This window comes from Microtus oregoni, unplaced genomic scaffold (genome assembly GCF_018167655.1).
Source record: "Microtus oregoni isolate MIOR12 unplaced genomic scaffold, Mior012 000006F_ref0000085, whole genome shotgun sequence".
In the NCBI taxonomy this organism is placed as follows: domain Eukaryota; kingdom Metazoa; phylum Chordata; class Mammalia; order Rodentia; family Cricetidae; genus Microtus; species Microtus oregoni.
The window spans coordinates 57,449,796-57,469,382 of record NW_024543065.1 but is presented as its reverse complement, the minus strand read 5'-3'; the positions used below and the strand labels follow the sequence as shown (position 1 = coordinate 57,469,382).

The 19,587-nt window shown below is 48.4% G+C and overlaps 2 protein-coding genes across 4 annotated transcripts in view; one reads left to right on the top strand and one right to left on the bottom strand.

Annotated features, from left to right (window-relative positions):
* Wdr87 (WD repeat domain 87) overlaps window positions 1-4,162 on the bottom strand; it is a 33,086-nt gene extending 28,924 nt beyond the window's left edge. The window contains exon 1 of the mRNA XM_041654616.1: window positions 4,124-4,162. Within this exon, the coding sequence (XP_041510550.1) occupies window positions 4,124-4,162 (39 nt within the window). The remainder of the gene's footprint in view (window positions 1-4,123) is intronic.
* The window catches only part of Sipa1l3 (signal induced proliferation associated 1 like 3), a 206,208-nt gene that overhangs the window by 11,038 nt on the left and 175,583 nt on the right, over window positions 1-19,587 (top strand). Inside the window, exon 1 of one of the 3 annotated variants that reach the window (XM_041653355.1) lies at window positions 2,279-2,334. The exons of 1 other annotated variant lie outside the window; for it this stretch is intronic. The gene's annotated coding sequence lies outside the window, so the exon portion shown is untranslated. Of the gene's footprint in view, window positions 1-2,278; window positions 2,339-19,587 lie in introns of those variants that run through there. One more of the 3 variants, XM_041653357.1, reaches the window with a different exon arrangement.

Below are 19,587 nucleotides of genomic sequence, written 5' to 3'. Positions count from 1 at the left end.
ATGCGGTAAGGGCCCTATCCAGCAGCAGTTCAGGACACCTCTTACTGTGTGTCTCTTTAAGAGTGAAGAAACCTTTCGTTTATGCCCCACCCCCTGATTCCTCTTAGGTCTCGGGGTAGCATTAGACAAATTACCTGACACAGAACCCTGTCTGGGCAAATCAAAGGCCAGAGCCAATCAGGGTTCACTCTTTTGGCTGGGGGAGCGGCTGTAGGAATAAAATAGAGTCCTGCTCAGAACAGACAGGAGTATGAGTGCATCGTCTGGAGAAGCGGTGTGTTTTCCTGTTCTTTTTGCACTTCCCAGATTTGTAATTACTCAGCTGCGGACTCTTTAATCATGTGCACCCCTGAAAACCTCTGCATATAGTCCCTGCACTCTAGGAACCCTTAATTGTGCAGGCTTTCAAACATTTTGTCTGATGATATAGGGATACTCCAGCCGAGCAACAACACTGGGGGCGAATGTGCACAGTTTTTGCGAGCTCACACGGCTTAGAACCACCTGGGGCTCCCTCTGCTCCCTCCCACTCCTGAACAAGATGCTTCTCACAGCGACTCAGCTCTGCAGATGCTGGAGGGCTGGTGAGAGGAGACTCAAATGCAGATTGCCAGTGGCCAGCTCAAGATTTGGGCTCTGATGTGTCCCCAACCCCAACCATCTCCAAAAGCAATATTCCTTTTATAGGTGGAATTTTCCTATGACTCCCTACCTGTGGGCAGTGGTTGCCAAGAGGCTGCAGCGGGGCTGAGGAATGTGGCGTGGCCTGTGAGTAAATTCTGGGTCCTACTTGGCCCCCTATTGATCTTGGGCAAGCCACATGGCCCCACAGTGTCCGTTTCCATGTCTGCGCGGTTGAGGCTTGTGAAATCGTGTGGAGTGCTTAGCATGCCCCACGACCTGACAGCAGTCAGCGTCCAGTGCATGTGGACGGTTGTCGCATCTTTTTGATTTTCTGGTTTCTTGTCAGGCGACTGAAAGCCCCCTGCAGGTGAGAGCAGCATGGGTCTTGCTTACCGTGGTGTCTGGTTCAGAATGCACATTCTAATGTTTGTTTGGTGAAGAAAGTGCTAAGAGTCTCGCCTTTTAATTTTGCTTTCTGAGACAGGGTCTACTGCTGTAGGCCAATCTGGGCTTGAACTTGGAGCACTACCTCTTCCCTCAGCCTCCCAAATGCTAGGGTTACAGGAAGGTGCCATCAGACCTAGCAATAGTCTTTATATATCTACACCAAATGGCCAAAGGTTAAGCGCCATAAATGTGAGCCAGTTGTTTTGCAGTTTGAAGCTCAGGTGTGAGCAGCTTGTGATAACACGGCTGAGAGTTAGTGAACTGTTGTGGTGGTTTTGTTAGACAGTCTCAGTAGCTCAGGCTGGTCTTGAACTTGATATGTACAAGACATGGCTCACCTACCAGGCGATATGACCTCCCTCTTCCATTGCTGAGATTATAGTCGACAGTTATTGAGACTTTTGATGGATCAGATCTGTGATGTCACTAACGACTGTCCCTATCCCAGGATGGGCACGGCTCTTTACAAGAGCAGATTAGCACAGTGGTCAAAGCTAAAACCTCTGACCGCACTGCTTGGTGAACACCCCTTGCTGTGTGACCTCCATCCTGTGACTTCTATTCAACACTGTCTGTAAAACAGGCGGGATGGTGGTTCTGAGGCTACCTGTGGGGCTCTGGAGAGGTTGCAGAGCTTAGAGCAGCCTCTCCCAGAGCTGTGCTGTGCTCCCCAGGATGGCTGGAAGTGGCTCGCCACAGGTTTAATCATTAAGCCTCCGGCCTCTGCAGCTAGCACTTGCAGAGGTGAGGGGCCCAGCTGTGGGTGGGAAGGCTGTGAATGAAGCTGCTGGACGCAGAGTAGTGGATGCTGTGGCACTGATCCAGCCCTGGCTCGGCCTCAACAGGTGGCCTGTTCCTGAATGGGAGGTAACAGGCAAGCTTTGTTACCAAGCTTTCTCCCAAACTCATTCAGACTCAGGACCACGTGTCTGATGAGTAAGGGATCCTTTTATTTCCCTTCCCCAAAGGGAACACTGGCAAAGCAGCCCCTTTGGGGATGTGCCTGTGTGCAGAGAGCAGCCATCTCAGGGGGAACTCCGGTAGCTAAGTACGTTTAAGTTGCTGTTAGAAGCTGGCACGGCGGGTTCCCATTTCCGCATTCCAGACACCCACAGCACCAGAGGAGGCACCACCCCAGGTCCATCTAGGGAGCTGGGGCAGGTGGCCCTTGCCTAGAGAAAGCCAGGGACAAGAGCCACACCTGGGGCCAACTTCGTAGCCACCTGCCAGCATTGTGATCAGGGCCGTGTTCCGGGACGCCTGGTAGGTGAGCCATGTCTTCTAACTTCGGTAGCACCTTCTAGAGAAAGTTAATAATGTGTTTCTTCTCGTGGGAATTAGACACTGGCTTTTTAATTTTCCTTTCTCTAACCCCCTTCTTCCCCCATGAAATGTTTACCTTTCTGTTCCTCACACCGAGGAAGGAGTAGGCCTAGTATTGAGGAAGTGAGAAGAAAATGGAGGCCACAGCTCCCAGGGAAAGAATAGGTGACGCCAGTGAGCCCCTGTCACCAGGGGTTGTGGCACCACAGCCTGGCACATACATGCTCTGTAGTCGCCTGTGGATCTTGTTCCCTACCTGGGCCTCAGTTTCCTCCTTTCGGGAAATAGGATATAGCCGCAGCACCCACTGAGTTCTCATCGCATAGTGTTCCAGCTCCTCCAACCCCTGTGCTGGTGTTACCTGCTATAATCCAGCTGGGGGTGGGGCGGCGTGGGGGTTGTTCTCCCTGTCCTAGCCTCTGCCTGGCTGTGTCCTCTGCCTAGGAATCTGTGGGTGTAGTTGTGGTGTCGTGTTCCCCTGCCTCCCATAGTCAAGCAGCCATTCTCAGGCCCTAGTGCTAAAGCCACCCCTGTCCTCCAGACTCTGCTCAGAGGTCCTCTCTCCTGGATGCTTTCTTCAGTCACCCTGGAGCTTCCTGCTCCACTGGATTTTTCTTCCCAAATGTTTGTTCGATGGGAGCACAGGCCCTTGATCCTTCTAGAACAGTGCTTGGCTGAATTTATCCTAGGTGCCCCGTTGCTGGAGGGTGGGTGGCTAGCTGCACTCACTTGGGGTTTGCTAGAGTACCAGCCTTTCCAAAAAGCCACGGCAGTGTTTGGAGTGGCCTATACACCTGCCTCTCTGTGGTCATGCAGCCATTCGTGGGGTCTGATGTAGCCTCAAGCTGCCGACTTCCTGGCCTTCAGCCTGGTCCTCAGCCCCTTAGGCTTGCAGCCGTGGAACCAGCAGTGGCTCATATGGACACTCTGGGCACATGGCATGACAGAGGAGGTGTGGTACGAGTGGGTTAGAGAACACTGGGGTGATTTCAGTAAGAGAGGATTTGTGGAAGGCCCCATGTGCATATCTGCAGCGCTTGTGGAAAGGCCACACAGCTCCAGGTTTCTGTGGCAGAAGGCAAGGGAAATAAGAGTGATCCAGCCAGCTGCGGTTCATCACTCTCTCTGCCTTAGTAGGCAATAACCTGTGCTCTGTGCCGAGCAGGTTTTAATTAAACGGTGAGTTCGAGGAGTCCAACTGTGTCATCACTGACACGTTCTCAGTTTCTGGCTCTGGGCAGCGGCAATCGTTGCTATAAAAACATCCCAGGCAGGCTTCCCTGGGGCTCTGCGGGGAGCAAGGTCAGTGGCCCTCTCTGGTTTCCCCCAGCAGCTAGAGGCTGTGAGGCGCCTCATGGGCCCTGTGTGACAGCCGTGTGTCCTGTGGCAGTGTGGAGGCTGCTGTGGCAACAGGTCACTCCCTGGCCTTTAGTCTCCAAGGAGCTTTATTTGGGGATACGTTGAGGAAAAGCTATTTCTTGTCATGCTTGAGTCCCGGCACGGCTTGAACTCTGGGCCTTGGTTGCCTTTTTGAAGACGGTGCTAATTGATAGCATCTGTGGAAGTGAGAGGTAAAGAGAGCTCAGGTGGTATCTAATGTGCCCGAAGACGCGCCAAGTGAAGGTAGTGGAGATGGTGGGTGTTTATGAGCTGACTTCAAGTTCCTTGTGAGCATTTTCTGTCTGGACCTTTTTTGGTAGCTCTCCCCTCCCCTTCCTCCTTACCTCACCTGCAAGTCAGCACCCTTCCACTTCAGCTCGTCCCACATCCTTCACTGCTGCTGATAGTAAGTACTTTTCCGAAACTATAGGTATTTTCTCCATGGTCACACAATGCTACAGAGAACTGTATTATTCTATTAGGGATAATACAGTCCTTATTTTTCCTCATTTTGCTTTCACACACAGCAGTACTATATGGAAATATTTCTAAATCCTCCAGTATTCCTCCGTTTGCTTTTCTTAAAAAAAGAAAAAGATGGGGCTGGAGTGCTGCCTCGGTGTTTAAGAACACTGGCTGCTCTTGCAGAGAACCTGGGTTTGGTTTGGTGGCTCACAACCATCATTTACTCCAGGAGATCTGATGACCTCTCCTAGCGTCTGCGCGTACCAAGTGCACCTGTGGTACACATACATACATGCAGGCAAGACACTCGTATATATTAAATAAAAATCTGGAAAAATTTATTTTTATTCTAGCATGTCCTCTACCACCAAGCCACACCCCAACCCCTTGCTGGTGGATTCTAGACAGGGGCTCTACCTCTGAGTCATGCCCCAGCCCCGCACAAGTGTTGATCACTGAGACCTTAGCCCCTTACTGGGGGATTCTAGGTACGAGTTCCGCCACTGAGCCACTCTTTGAGTGTCTCCTGACGCATAGTGGTGGGTGTGCCATCTTCTATTTGGCTAGATGTTACTGATGTGCTTTCTTTTTGTTTCTAATTTTTTCTCCAAAATTATTTTTGTACTTGATAACCTTTTTTAAGTAGCTCACAGGTGTCAGACCTGCTTAGTTACTTTAACTTCAGCTCTGTAGGCCTTTGAGAATGAATAGGAAGTAATAGTAGCATAATGATGCCCCTTGTCCAGATAGGAGGTATGTTTTCTGAGAGTTCTCACCAAGCCCAGGGAAGTGATGAACCACCTACTCTAAATGCTTTTTAATTATAGAAATGATTCATAGATACATCATCCTCATACAGATTAGTTGTACCTACTGGGTACTTTTGACACAGTCAGAGAGAAGGGGAGGGGTCATGTTCTTTCCTATTAATAGTCTTTATTGGAAATCAGAATATGGGAGAGATGTCTTTTGGGACGCTTTAGTGTTAGAGAGTACTTCAGTTTGGGAATGTGTGTGTCATCATGATACTGCTGCCCAATAAGACATCTCCCAAACTGAATGTCTTCAGATGTCAACTGAGTATTATTTCTCATGCATCTGTGACTGGCTAAGGCTCAGCTGGGTGGGATGGCTCTTCAGTGGGTCTTGCTGTGGCTGCAAGTCAGGGGTACATGGGGCTGGAATATCCCAGATGGTTTTTCTTCAAATGGCCCTTGGGATGACTGTGTCCATTTTTCTGTGTGGCCTCAGGACCGTCCATTTGTAGTCAGCCAGACTTGTATGACAACAGCCTCTTATTTTGTTTGCTTGTTTGTATTTGTTGGGGAAGCTTTGGCTGACCTCGAATTCAGTATCTACCCCACGTCACAGGCAAGCAGCATTGTCTCTGCCTCTTTGGCTTCTTAGGTCTTCTGGCTTAGGGCAAGAGCTAGCTCCTATCTCTCCTTCCCTCTGTGGGGAAAGCGAATGAATCCTCGAATCTGCACAGACCCATGGAAGGAGGGTGGTGCAAGAACTGAGTTCCAAGCCGGGCGGTGGTGGCGCACGCCTTTAATCCCAGCACTCGGGAGGCAGAGGCAGGCGGATCTCTGTGAGTTCAAGATCAGCCTGGTCTACAGAGCTAGTTCCAGGACAGGCTCCAAAGCCACAGAGAAACCCTGTCTCGAAAAACCAAAAAAAAGAACTGAGTTCCAGGAAGAGTGCCCTGTCGGGGGTCACTCATAAACACTGATGGCCACCACAGGGCCTGTTTCCTCACTGGACCAGAGCAGGGTTCCATTAGCTTCACGTCTGCAGTGCTGTCAGAAGGCGCCTGCTGTGCTCGCTGCCCCGCGTCCTTCAGGTACAGGAAGGCAGAACTCCTGAAATCCTTAGCTGGCTTCTACTTGTGTCTCTTCAGTTACAACTTAGTGACAGGAACCTTCTACTGCAAGGAAGTCTGGGAAATGTTTTATAGGGCACAATGCTATTCTGAGCAAAGGATCAACAAGGAAAGAAGTAGACATACGTGTTAGATATGGTGCTATACAAGTGCCGTGCTCAGACAGTCACAGAAGCGTCGCATAAACCGAGGCAGCATTCATTCATTTGTCAATGAATGAATGGTGGCCATCAGTGTTTATGAGTGACCCCCGACATCTTAGCATCAGCCAAACACAGGTTTCCTAGGGTGTTGATAAGGACCAGGGAAGTGAACCCCCGGGAGTGAACTGCAGGACCATCTGCAGGTCTTGGCCTATTGCTTAGGTCTTTTCTCATTAGATACCAAAGTCAGACAAAATGATCATGAAGTAGCCAGTCTCACAGAGGCTTCACCTGTGTAGTGAAGCCGCTACAAGTACTTTGTTCATGGGAGTCCCCGGAGTGGATGCTGTTACCGTGTTCATTCTCAGCGGGAGGAGCGGGGACACGGGCTGGCTTAATAACTTGCTGTATGTCCTCCAGGGATGGCACTGTGGAGTTGATTCAGTCTCTTGTGTGGCTCGGGAGGCCAGGAACTGAATTCTGTGCCATGTGGCTTTATTTAGTTTATAAACATTTCCTACTGAAATGGACTTGTAAGAACAGAACAAACAATACCAGAAACTACCCACTGTTCCACCCCGCCCCTTCACTGTGCATCTGACAGCAGCTTTCTCAGTGCTTAGACCTAGGTGTACCTTGTTTAAAAATCGAGGTTTTAGCCAGGCAGTGGTGATGCACACCTTTAATCCCAGTGCTCAGGAGGCAGAGGCAGGTGGATCTCTCCTAGTTTGAGGCCAGCCTGGTCTAAAGAGTGAGTGCCAGGACAGACTCCAAAGCTACACAGAGAAACTATGTCTTGAAAAAAAAAAACAAACAAACAAAAACAAAACAAAACACAAAAGGAAAAGAAAAAGGAAAGAAATGTATGGCATGAATAACAGGCAGCCATTAGTCTGCTGTGGACCCAAGAACTCATCACAACTCCATATACCAACCGCCTGCCCTTCTAGAGGCAGCCAAGGTCTTGAATTTCTCATTCTTTGGAAAACTTACCTCCTGAGGCTGGGCATGGTGGTACATGCCTGTAATCTCAGTAATTGGGAGCCTGAGGCAACACTCTGAGACTCTGTCTCAAAAACCAAAATGAGACGAAACATATGTAGGCCTTTTTTGAAGCCGTGTTTTTCACTTAATACAATTCTCAGATTGATCCAGACTGATGTAGCTGCAGGTCTTTTTCCTGTTTTAGCCGCTAGACTGCAGCTTTGTTTCAGTCATTGCATTTGTTTTATTTGTGTGTCCTCGCATGCACGTGTGGGCACATACATGCTGTGGTGCACATATGGAGGTCAGAGCACAACTTGTGGGAGCTGGTTCTCTCCTCCCACCATGTTCTGGGGATTGCACTCAGGTTGGGACTCAGTGTCAGATCCCCTTACCTGCTGAGCCACCATCTCACCCGCCCAACATTTTTGTTGTCATTCCATGGCAACAGACATTTTGTGGTTTTCTTGGTTGTTTGTTTTTGCTGTCCGCGTGTTACCGTGGCTGTGTTAACACTTGTTTCTAGGTGTGCACGCATAGGAAATTTGCAGTAGAATGAGTTTGCTGGGCTTGCTAGATGTCATCGTCTTTGCTGTCTACACATTTTCTCCAAAGATGTGTGAGCATTTTGAGTTCCTTTTTGCCTGTGTCTTGTCCCATTCGGTTGGCTAAAACTGTGGATTTTCCTAATGTAATGGACACGAATTGAAATCTCACTGTGGCTAATTTGCAGTGCTTTTTATTTCTGCCACCTCTCATGGTTGTTTTTGAGGCAGGGTCTCTATTATGTAGCTCTGGCTGTCCTGGAACTCACTCCCAGAGATCTGCCTGCCTCTGCCTCCTGAGTACTGGGAATAAAGGTGTGCGCCACACTGGGCCTTCCTGTTAATTGCTCATATTCCTTATCCACACTGCCTGCCAGCCCTGGGGTAGACCCTGTTTAAGCTAGTGAAAGTTTTGAGGTTCTTGGGTCATTGTCTCCTGTGTGTCCCCTCCCCCACTCCACACTCTCTGGGTGCTCTTGCATTAGAGCATCGCTTTCGGTACCTTCTTCAGTTTCCGAGTCTCTGACACACGTGCCACATGGCAGCACTAACTTCATCTGCAGGTAGAGAAAATGGTATAAGCACAAAACAACAGTGGACTAATGAGCGCAATGGGAATTGATTTTTCTCCTAGAGAAAGGAGCCTGGTGGTACACAGACCAGGACTGTATTCTTCCAAGAGATCAGACATCTGTTAGCCTTCCCCTGCTACTGCCACACCAGGCTATGGTCCTTGTCTGTAGAAAGACTTGATGGAAGTTTCAGGCAGAAATTTTACTCACACTGGCTCAGAATTTAGTAGCACATATAACTGAAAGGGGATCTGGGAAATGTAGTCTCATTTATATGGCTTAGTTTCAGCTACAGATTAGATTTCTTACTAAGTTAACAGGAAAGATCAAACAGTGGAATAAACAACTTAACAACTTTAGTATACCCTAAAAATGAGATCGTTTGTTTCAGAGAGGGTCTCATGGTAGGCCAGGCAGAATTTGAATTCCTGATCCTGCACTCTCCTCCTGAGTACTGAGTTTATAGATGTATGTGCCATCATGCCCTACTAAAAATGAAGGATTTGCCCGATATCAGGATGGAAACTTTATATGTTGCCCCTTTTCATTCTTAGATTTATTTCACAAATCAAGCACCCGAGAAAGGAGCTATTTTGGGAACTGGGGCGATAACCCTGAATGAAACAAAGCTCCTGCCCCTGATCCTGCAGACCTGTCGTAAAGAGCCAGAGTAAAGTGTGTGCAAGGCAGAACTAAAGAAAGGAGGCAGGCAGCCTGCTGGCTCTGGCCCTGGCTGTGCTGGGAAAGACCTCTCTGGTGGGACACCGGAGCAGGCAGTTGACAAGGGCAGTGAGGGATCACCCTGGATAGTTAGGGGCATAAGGATAGAGGCAGTGCGCGGTGAGATGGTGCCCGTGTGTTGGAGGAACTTTGGATCTCCACAGAATGGGAAGATGGTGGCCCCGTGTGGAGAGTTGGGAGGCAGAGCCCCTGCAATGTTGTGGGCTGCAGAGAAGGTCCTGCTTTACCCAGAGTGAGGTGAGTTTAGCAGGGCTCGGCAGGAGCGGGTGCACACCGATGGGTAAAAGCGATCATAAGAACCCTAAGTTCTCACCACTCCTGGACACCTCCAGAGCCCTGTTAGGTTATAACCTGTTTATGCTGAGTCCAGTATCTATTGCTAAAAGAGAAAGTTTCTTTAAAGACAGGACTATTATCATGATTGAAACCATTGAAATAAATTCATTAAAAATAAGTTTTTACATCATCTGTACTGAGGGGACTTAGGTCCCCTCACTATCTTTCTAGAACTTGCTTGTTCCCACCAGGACCCCACCAGTTCCCACTGGATTTGTTCCCAACCCTGTTAAGTTTTACTTAATCTTTTATGGTTCCTCTCCTCTTCCCTTCCCATCTTGACCTCTGTGTGCATGCACATGCATGTGTGTCTGTGTCTGTATGCCTGTGTGTTGCATGCATGTGTGTGTTGCATGTGGTCATTTGTGTACATGCTTGTGGAAGCAAGGATTGCCTATCTAATGCCTTTTTTGTTTTCTGCTGTATTTCCTTAAGACAGGACCCTGTCTCTTTGAGCTGGAAACTTGAAGTTCTGGCTAGGCTAGGGCAGCTGGCTCTCAGGTTACAGACTCATGCAGCTGGCCCATTCTCCGGCTTTTTCTATGGATATTAGAGATTTGATCTCAGATACTCATACTTGGACAACAAGTACCCTTATCCTCTGAACCCTCTACCCATCCCCACACCTTGGCTTTTTGCTTGCATTGTCTGGCCTTAAACTTAAGACTTCCTGCCTCAGCCTCCTGAGTGCTAGGATTACATGTTATGCCACCATATCTGGCTTTTCTGGCAGTTTATTTGTTGAAAAAAGCTGTGTCATTTGTCCTGTATACATTGAGGTCTAGAGTGGACTGTGTCTTCTCTGTGTTTGCTGTAAATGAGTAGTTGAATTTAGATACTGATAACCATCAGGCACACACATGCACACATGCTCGCATACGCATACATGCTCACGTATACACAGGCACACACTGTTTTGGCAGGAAGTGCAGGGTCGTCTCCTGGGTGCCGTTGTGCCTATATATCCAGTAGGCATTATGGAGAAAGTCCATTGTCTTTCTTTGTTCTGTGCTGTTAGTGGCCATGGGTGACTGTTGCCTAGGTCTGTTTTGTCCTTGGTGGTCTGCCAGCATTGTGGCATTATAATGTGCCCTCTCCATCTTGCCGGACTCGTGCCGGGAGGAGAAACCACATGTATTATTCATCCCCCCTCTTCCCCAGTCCTGGCTCCTCTGAACCTTTGCTTACACTAGAAATGAGGACTGAACGGCCAGCCTGGACCCTAATCTGCGCAATCTGGAACAGTGATTCCAATCTTGCTGCGGGTTTTATGTTCATTCCTTCGATCTTCTCTGAACCTTGATACTGCACACCCCGATACTGGTCCCAGCTGTCCCCTGGGCAGGTGTGGTTGCCCCAGGCCTCACCTTTGGCCAGGTGGGGCCCTTGGTGTTTTCCAGTCCGCATCACTTGGAAGAAAGGACTCTATTCTGTTGACAGTTGTGTGGCCACCCTCCTACCCCAGTATGTTTTTTGACTTTGCAGTGTCTGCTGAGGGTCTGCCCCTGAGCCAGGGTTTCCTTCCTCCTGCTTGGGTGAAGAGGCTTCTGAGCATTGTGTTGTTCTAAAGAGGCTTTTTGGTCTTGACAAAAAGAACAATGGACTGCTCTAAAGAGGGAGGCCATAACTTCTAGTAGCCTGGTCAGGGGGAGCTCTGGCCCTGGTCTCGTTATCTGGGTCATGAATTCTTTAGAGCAATAGCGCGCTTAGGATCATTTGGATGCCTTGGATCAGTTATGCATTCTCTTGCCCAGTGCCCAGAGCCTCTTGGCTTCTAGAGAGTTACTCCCTGTGGGAGGGGCATAGTTCATGTGCAGTGAAGGGCGATGCAACCCGTTTGATTGTTGACATAATCAGTAAATATTCACTGAGCTTTACATACGTTTCAAGGCCTGGGACAGAGGCTGAGACAGCCAATCCCTGTGGAGTTTACGTGCAGGGTGAGGGACACAGATAACAGAAAGTAAGTGACTAATAAGGTACTGTCGGGGTGAATAACACTGGGAAGTCAGTCATTAAAGCAGAAAAGCAAACGGTGAGAGAGGCGCACCTGGCAGGGGGAGGGAGCTGTGGGAGTCTGGGCAGCTGGGGTTAGGGAGCTTCCCTGGGGCCAGGGTTGGGACAGTCCCCTGAGGTGGAATGGTCTGGTGAAGACCTTTGCTGGCATACAAAAGAGTAGGTGCAGGTTGCTGAAACAAGATTGCATTCTGTGTGTTGAGTAATTAAATGGCGGAAGCCATGAGGCTGCAGCAGAAGGGCCAGGGAGTGAGCGTCCGAGAGCAGCTGCCCTCTGGCTACCCAGAAACACACGGATTGAAGAGCTGTGGAGTGCAGGTGGGGCTTTGGGGCAGCCTGGGCTAGTGGAAAGGAAAGATGCGATTCAGGGTCGGAGTGGTGGCATGGATGCCCTCGAGGAATTTGTGACCTCGCTGAACATCACAAGGGATTGGCAAAGAGGGTAGTGAGCAGGGTAGAGCTTTTCCCAGAGTCCAGGCCCCGGCTGTGAGTCCTGTAAGTTACAGCAGTAACAACAATCCCCCTCTCCTCCCCCTTTTCCCCTTCAAGACAGGGTTTCTCTGTGTAGTCCTGGAACTAGCTCTGTAGACCAGGCTAGCCTCAAATTCACAGATATCTGCCTGCCTCTGTAGTGCTGGGTTTAAAGGCATGCAGCCACCCTCATGGCTTCATTATCATACACTCTTACTTCCTACTCCAAAGAAGGGCATGAGGCCCAGAGAGGTGAAGCGTTCCTTACTGTTCACACAGCTGCTCGGGACTGGGCTGGGAGCTGCTGGCCATGGAGCCACCTTTTTCCCCTTCCCTTCCGCCATAGCCATTGGTCCAGTGTTGACTCAGCCTGTGCAGAATGTCCACGTCTTACATTTATGAATTCAGAATGGGATGAGACATACCAATGGCATTTCCTGATAACTTTCCCGATAACCCAGATCTTGACATGCCTTTTATTATACTGCTTATTGCGGGGCTGGGAGCAGGGACTTTGCAATCACTGACCTAGGTATACTCTCCACGTGGCTGTGTGGCTGCTTTACTGACAGGCCAAAGGTTTTTTCACTCCAGTTCATTACCACCTTCCCCAGTGCACAGCAAGCAAGGGGCCCCATCCCAGTGTGCGTCCCACGGCCTTACTTGGTTTCACTCACCCCAAGTCTGGTTTTGCGTCTGTGTTCGCTGATACCCTCAGGGGCACTGAAACTTACCCCAAGATTTTTACATTGATTGATTTAGTACTGAGATGCCACACACAGCAGAAGTGTGTGTAAAATGTGCACCTTCTCCATTGCTGTCTTGCGGCCTACAGTGCCTTCCACCTAGTTCCTGCCTGGGATAGCCTTGGCTGACCTGAAACTGTAGAGGTCTGCCTGCCTCTATCTCCCAAGTGCTGAGAAGAAAGGTGTTTGCTACAAAATCTGACCTCCCTGTCTGTTGTTTCTCTTGGTCTGTTTTGAGATAAGGTCTCCGGTAGACCAGGCCTGCCTTGAATTCCTGATCCCCTTGTCTCCACTCCCAAAAGCTGGATTACGGGCTTTCACTACCACACCTGTATCCATTTGCGCGTCTGTAAGTCAATGATGACGTCTCAGCTGCCAGGTGTGAGAATTTCCTGTCCTAACAGAGAAGGTGGAATGGTGAGCGCTCACATGCTGGCTGTTTTCCAGGCCTGCCCTTAGTTTTCTGTGGCTTGTAGTTTTCTTGAATTGTCTGCCCTCTAGCCTCCCTTGGCTGTATGTAGGTCAAGGTCTGTGGCATGGTCTTCTCTCCTATCAGGGCCTCGCCGGGTGCACTGGTTGTTCTGCTGTTCTTTCTAACTCAGTATCTCATAAGAAACAGCCTTTGTTTGCTCCTTGGATTTTTATTCAGACAAGTCTTAGAGTTGCAATTACTGAAACAAAGTATATGGCTAATTTAGAAGCCAGTGATATTTATTGCTGGCCTGTGTTCTCACAATCTATCTCACAAGGCTCTATCAGTGCGGAGTCTGATCAGTCGGAATGGGAGCCCAGACTTGCCTGGATCTGCACCCACACTTCTCAGAACACTCCTTAGATCATTGCTCCTGTGACCCAAACCAGCTCTTGGTTTTCCTTTCCCTTCTGCTGACGCTTATTTTTTATATGTTGATGTATTTTATGTACTCCTTTCATTGCCCGTCTTTCTACTGGGTTAAAAAAAAAAAAGCACATTTATGGGAGCTGGAAAGATGGCTCAGAGGTTAAGAACTCTGCTTTTCCAGAGGACCCAGATTCGATTCCCAGTACCCACATAACAGCTTATAACTGTCTGTAATTCCAGTTCTAGGGGACCCGACACACATGGGAAAACACCAGTGCACATAAAGTTTAAAAAGTAAATAAATTAAAAAAATGCTAAAGTTAAAAATCACTTTTACTTATGTGAGTGTATTTGTGTCTTTGCAGTTAGTGCTCTTGTTCTTATTTATGTTTGTGTTTAATTAAAATGAAATAACTATCCTTTCTTTATGGTGCTAGGGGTTGAGCCTAAGGCCTCATATTTGCTAAGCAAGTTATGAACCACTGAGTCACATGTCCAGCTGGGGAACTTCATTTCTTATTTTTTACATCCAGTATCTGAAATTTTTTGGGCTTTTACATTGAGATGAATATATAATATTTATCAATTCAATAGTGAGTTATTCCTATGTTATTGACCAAATAATCTAGCTTCTTCCATCAGTTTGAAAAGTTTAGTATAAACCAGGCCCTTGTCAGTTTTGTTTTGTTTGTTTGGTTTTCTTGAGACACGTCCATGCTGGCCTCAAGCTCAGTCCTGCCTCAGTGTCCCTAGCTTTGGGATCACAGGCGTTTGCCGCCCCTCCTGGCTTAGCCTGAATACTGTCATGTTTTCCCGAGTCCTCTGCCTGAACTCACTGAAGCACACTCAGTGTTCCTGTTCACAGTGAGGGAACTGGACCGCACAGGGAGACTGCTGCCTGCCTGCTCCACACCTCACAGCTTGGGAAGGCTGAGCCTGCTTGGATCGTTCACCTTCGTTTAGTGACCAGCCTCCTGGCTGCAGTGTGCCTTCTGCAGCTTCCTAGCAGCCCCCTCCCTTTTGTCCTCCATGGCAGTCATCCCCTCTCTGTGCTGTGCCCCTGTGCAGGCATGCTCCCTGCCTGGTTGCTCTGGCCAGGATTTCTGTGACTGTTAAATGCAGTACAAGATGCTGGCAGGTGTGGGTGTCCCAGATTTTTTTTGTCCTTCAGGCTCCCTTCTTCATGGGAAGCTGCTTAGGCAGGGGCCAGCATGCTGTCGAATCCCCTTAAGAATTCCATGAGGAGGGGCTGGAGAGATGGCTCAGAGGTTAAGAGCACTGACTGCTCTACCGGAGGTCCTGAGTTCAATTCCCAGCAACCACATGGTGGCTCATAACCATCTGTAATGAGATCTGGTGCCCTCTTCTGGCCTGCAGGCATGGAGGCTGAACACTGTGTACATAATAAATAAATATTTTTTTAAAAAGATTTAAATCTTAAAAAAAAAAAAAGAATTCCATGAGGAGCTGGGTGGTGGTGTTGAGCCAGGTGGTGGTGGTGCACACCTTTAATCCTAGTACTTAGGAAGCAGAGGCAAGCAGATCTCTGTGAATTTGAGGTCAGCCTGGTCTACAAATTGAGTTTCAGAACAACCAGGGCAAAATAGAGGAACCTTGTCTTGAAAAAGCAATCAAACAAACAAAGAATTCCATGATGGTGGCCACTCAAACAGGCATAAACTGAAAGCCGTGTACCCTGCAATCATCACTTCATCTCTCACAGACTTTTGAAAGTTTTCTTCATCTTTCACATGGAGATGCTGGCAGTTCTTCAAAACATTTCACAGCTGTATGGTTGTGAAGGCCAGGCCTGTAATGTTGGCACTTAGGAGGCTAAGGCAGGAGCTCAGAAGCTCAAGGTCAGTCTTGGCTGCATAGTAAATTCAAGGCTAGCCTGGGCTACTTGAGACCCCCTGTCTCCAAAAAAAAGAAAAAAAAAAGAGGGAAGATGTGTTTTTCCTGGCTTCGCCATTAGTGTCCTTCCTGCAGCCGCAGTGTGCTCTGTAGTCAAAGCTGGAACTTGAGGCCAGCTCTGCTGCCAGCTAGCTCTGTGCCTTGACCAGTGAGCCTCAGAGCCCTGCTCTCCTCCCTGCCCAGCAAAGACACCTAGCAAGTGCAGGGACTTGCTTGCCACGTGGGTTTGTTATTTCAGGTTGGGGTAACTGGAAATTCAAGAGTGTTGGGGCCCTTTGCAGCCGGCCTCCAATCACATTCCAACCTTGTGTGTGAGAAGGTTGATGTTAGGTCCCACAAAAGCTGTGCAGGGCCCTTCTGCATATGGTGTGGCATACACATTTTCCTTTTTGTTTTTTTCAGTTTATTTTTATGTGTATGTATGAATTTGTGTTTATTTGTATGTATGTGTTTTGCTTTCATGTGTGTCTATGCACCACATACATATAGTCAGTGCTCACAGATGCCAGAAGAGGGTGATGGATCTCCTGGGACTGGAATTACAGACAATTGTGAGCCATCATCTGGGTGCTGGGAACTGAACCCGGGTCCTCTCGAAGAGCAGCCAGTGCTCTTAACTGCTGAGTCATCCCCAGCCCTACACTGCCCTTCTTGTAGAAAATAAATCAGGTAAAGAGCTTCTATAGAGATGCTTCATTTGTTTCTTGACACATCCATTCCCAGCAAGAGTCTGGAATCAAGTGGTGGCCTCACACCTCCCAGCCAATTCTTTACCATCGAGCCACACCTCCAGCCCACAGAGCTGTCTTTAAACCTGCCTGTGAGCTGGCATTATGAGGAGGGAGAAGGGCAAAGGGGTTCTCCTTGTTCAGGTGTGGCAAGTGGTCAGCTTATTGGGCCACCAGCAACCACTCATTATCTTTATCGTCGGGTGTGTCTCCACTGAGGCTTCTGTGCCCAAGGTGCTATGACCTGCTGTAGACATGGGGGCCACACTAGACAGACGGCTTGGGCAGTGGAATGAGCTTCTAAGGCATTATCCCTGACTGTCACTTCCTAATTTTGATCATTGAGATTGAGAGGCTATCACTCTTTTTTGGAAATACCTGCTGGCATCCTTGGTAGTTAAAACAAGAACCAGTTCATGGGAAAGGGGAAGCAGACACAGCACTGGCTAAGCAAATATGGAAGTAGCTAGAATACTTGGGCTTTGTTCTGTTTGGGAGGGATGATTGCCACAGTGAAATGCCTTGTCTGTCAGGGAGTCAGAATGCATGCACGTGCATGCTCAGCTTTGACAGATAAGATTCTAAAAGTTAATTTTTTTTTGATGGAATCTTAACTATATAACCCTCACTCTGTAGAACAGATTGGCCTTCTCAAACTCACAGAGATCCCCCCTGCCTCTGCATTGGGATCAAAGGTGTATATCACCACACCAGCCTAAAATGTTTAAATTTAAAAAAAAAAAAAATCCCAGCATTCGGAAGGCAGAGGCAGCAGATCTCTGTGAGTTCGAGGCCAAACTGGTCTACAGAGTAAGTTCCAGGACAACACAGAGAAACCCTGTCTCCAAAAACAAACAAATAAAAAACCCTTTTATTCAGATCTTAACCTCTGAGCTCTCTCTCTAGCACATTTTTTTTGTTTTTGTTTTTGTTTGGTTTTTTGAGACAGGGTTTCTCTGTGCTTTTGGTTCCTGTCCTGGAACTAGCTCTTGTAGACCAGGCTGGTCTCGAACTCACAGAGATCCGCCTGCCTCTGCCTCCCAAGTGCTGGGATTAAAGGCGCGCGCCACCACCGCCCGGCTTCTAGCACATTTTTTGCGTTTTCTTTTAGGAATTTGTAGAGACAGAAGGGACTAGAACAATCAATAAAGAAGCCCTACTACGGTGGACTGTTCTCGGCCTGAACAGTGAGGATGTGGAGCCCTGTGTGGAGCAGGCCTAGGCCACGCCACGCCTCCCTCTCACAGTAACTGCCAGGGGAGGGCTCCTGAACCCTACCTGTCCAATCAGAATAGAGAAATAAGGTTTTGGTTGAACCTGTCAGGGGAAGGGTGTCAAGTACCTGGGCACAACCTTAATATTGCTGGGTGCCCCCTTGGCCCAAAGGGTAGGATGGAAATGATACACTCTTTGCACAAAGCCGGAATGACTCCTGACTTTTCAGCTATATGGACCATAAGGCTGCTTTTCCCCTTCTCAAGTTACTTTCAATTGGGTCTGGCTTCTGGGAACCAGAGCCCTAGGTACTCTAGTTGTTTTCGTGGGTCCTAGAATCTGCACTCTAAAATTTCTCCGGGATGATTTCTGTGAGTCAGATGTTGGGAGACACTTTGATAGGCTTTTTGAGTGGTTCTTAGACTTAAGTGAGCAACAGACTTGCCTGGGGAACTTGTTAAAAATACAGAGGCTCCGTTCCAAATTGCAGAAGATTCCTGGTTTCAGGCTTTGGGCCTGAGTAGCTGAGCTCTGAGCAGTGTTCCAAGTGACTGTGTGGGTTCATGGGCATGAGAATCCTTCTGATAAGCGTGGGCATCAGGCGTGGGTCAGCCCTAGGGACAGAGACAAGGGGACTTAGAGTCTAGAGCAGTGATTTCCCCCTTCCTGATGCTGCAACCCTTTAATACAGTTCCTCATGTCATGGTGACCACCAATCATAAAATTATTTCACTGCTACCATGTAGCTGTAATTTTGCTACTGTTAGGAATTGTAATGTAAATATCTGTGTTTTCTGAGGGTTGGCCTACTCCCAGGAGGGTCACAGCTCATAGGTTGAGAACCGCTAGTCTAGAACCTGTTTAGAAGAAACTGTTCCTCTTGTCCCTGTTAGCCTTGTGCATAGGGTGCTGCTGTAGACCCAGCACCAAGGATGCTTACGTTGGGACGAATGCGCTTAGATGACTGTTTCACATATCAGTGTGCGCCCACCTTAAGCAGCTTTGGAGAGAGCAGGGTATGTTTGTACTGAAATGTGACTGCAGATTCCGGGCAGAAAGGGAGTGCTTCGTGTGTGTGTGTGCGCACACACACGCTTGCACGCACGCATGTGTATGCATATGCATGCTTGTGCTTACTGGGAGGTGAAGCAGAGGCAATGGGCCTCCTTCACTTGTGTGAGAGAGTCTTTTGAGTTGTGCCATTGGGCCAGAAAATCCCTTTTCAAATACTCTCATGTAGCAGCTTTGCTTTTGAGGCCCTGGGCAGGGGTAGGGAGAGGTTCTGGGGCCTGGCTGACCCACCCGGCTGGCCCTGGCCCCCTCCCTCCCTGACACGTGTGATTTTGCCATTGTCCTTAGGATTTGTACCCTTGTGAAGTTCCCGCTGGTCAGCACTAGGAATTAGAGCATAGGTCAGCCAGGTTATTCATGTGTAAACTGATTCTCTTCTGTTTTGTCCCCCCCCCCCCTTTGTGTATCAGTTTAGAAGGCTGTCATCTATAATAATCTTGGGTGACTTTAGGTTATTCTTGTGGGGAAAATAGAGTATGTGTTTTATAAGGCGGAGGTCAAACATATTGCAGTGCTGTTGGTGTGTTTAGTTACATAAAGTGGTTTACACAACCCAAGGTGGGGGCACATACCTGTCTGCAGTCCAGGTTTCTGGAGAGACTGAGGTTTCTGTGTGTATGTTTTCTCATCTCTTTCTTTGGCAAAATAAACTTTTGAAAATCCTGTAGTCTGAAAAGCATTTCCTTTAAAGTATAAACCTATACTGCTAGGCGGTTCGTGCTCCCAGTGTCGGCCCGAATATCCTGTTTCTAAATCCAAATTTCCTCTTTGATGGAACAGTTGTGGTAGGCGAGTCTGGGAACGAAGGTGTTTTAGAATTATTAAAGGTGACTCCCTGAACTGACTTGGGTATCTCCTTTTTGAGGTTTACACACCCCCTGAATGGCACCCCTTGTCAAGGGACAGTTCACTGCCATAGAGGCAGGACCAGTGCTGGGGGTTGGGGGTGTGAAAATGGAGTGAGAGACTATTGCCTCCCTTGAAAGTGTCCTTGCTGTTGAATTTCTGTTATCTCCTAGAGGCCAGCAATCCAGGCCTTGGGGTATTGGTTTTAAAATTCCAGCATTCGTTAGAGTAGAAAGTGCTGGGATTTGAAGTTCCGGGAGTACTGTGTGTACTGGGGTCAGGTATATTACCTCCCGC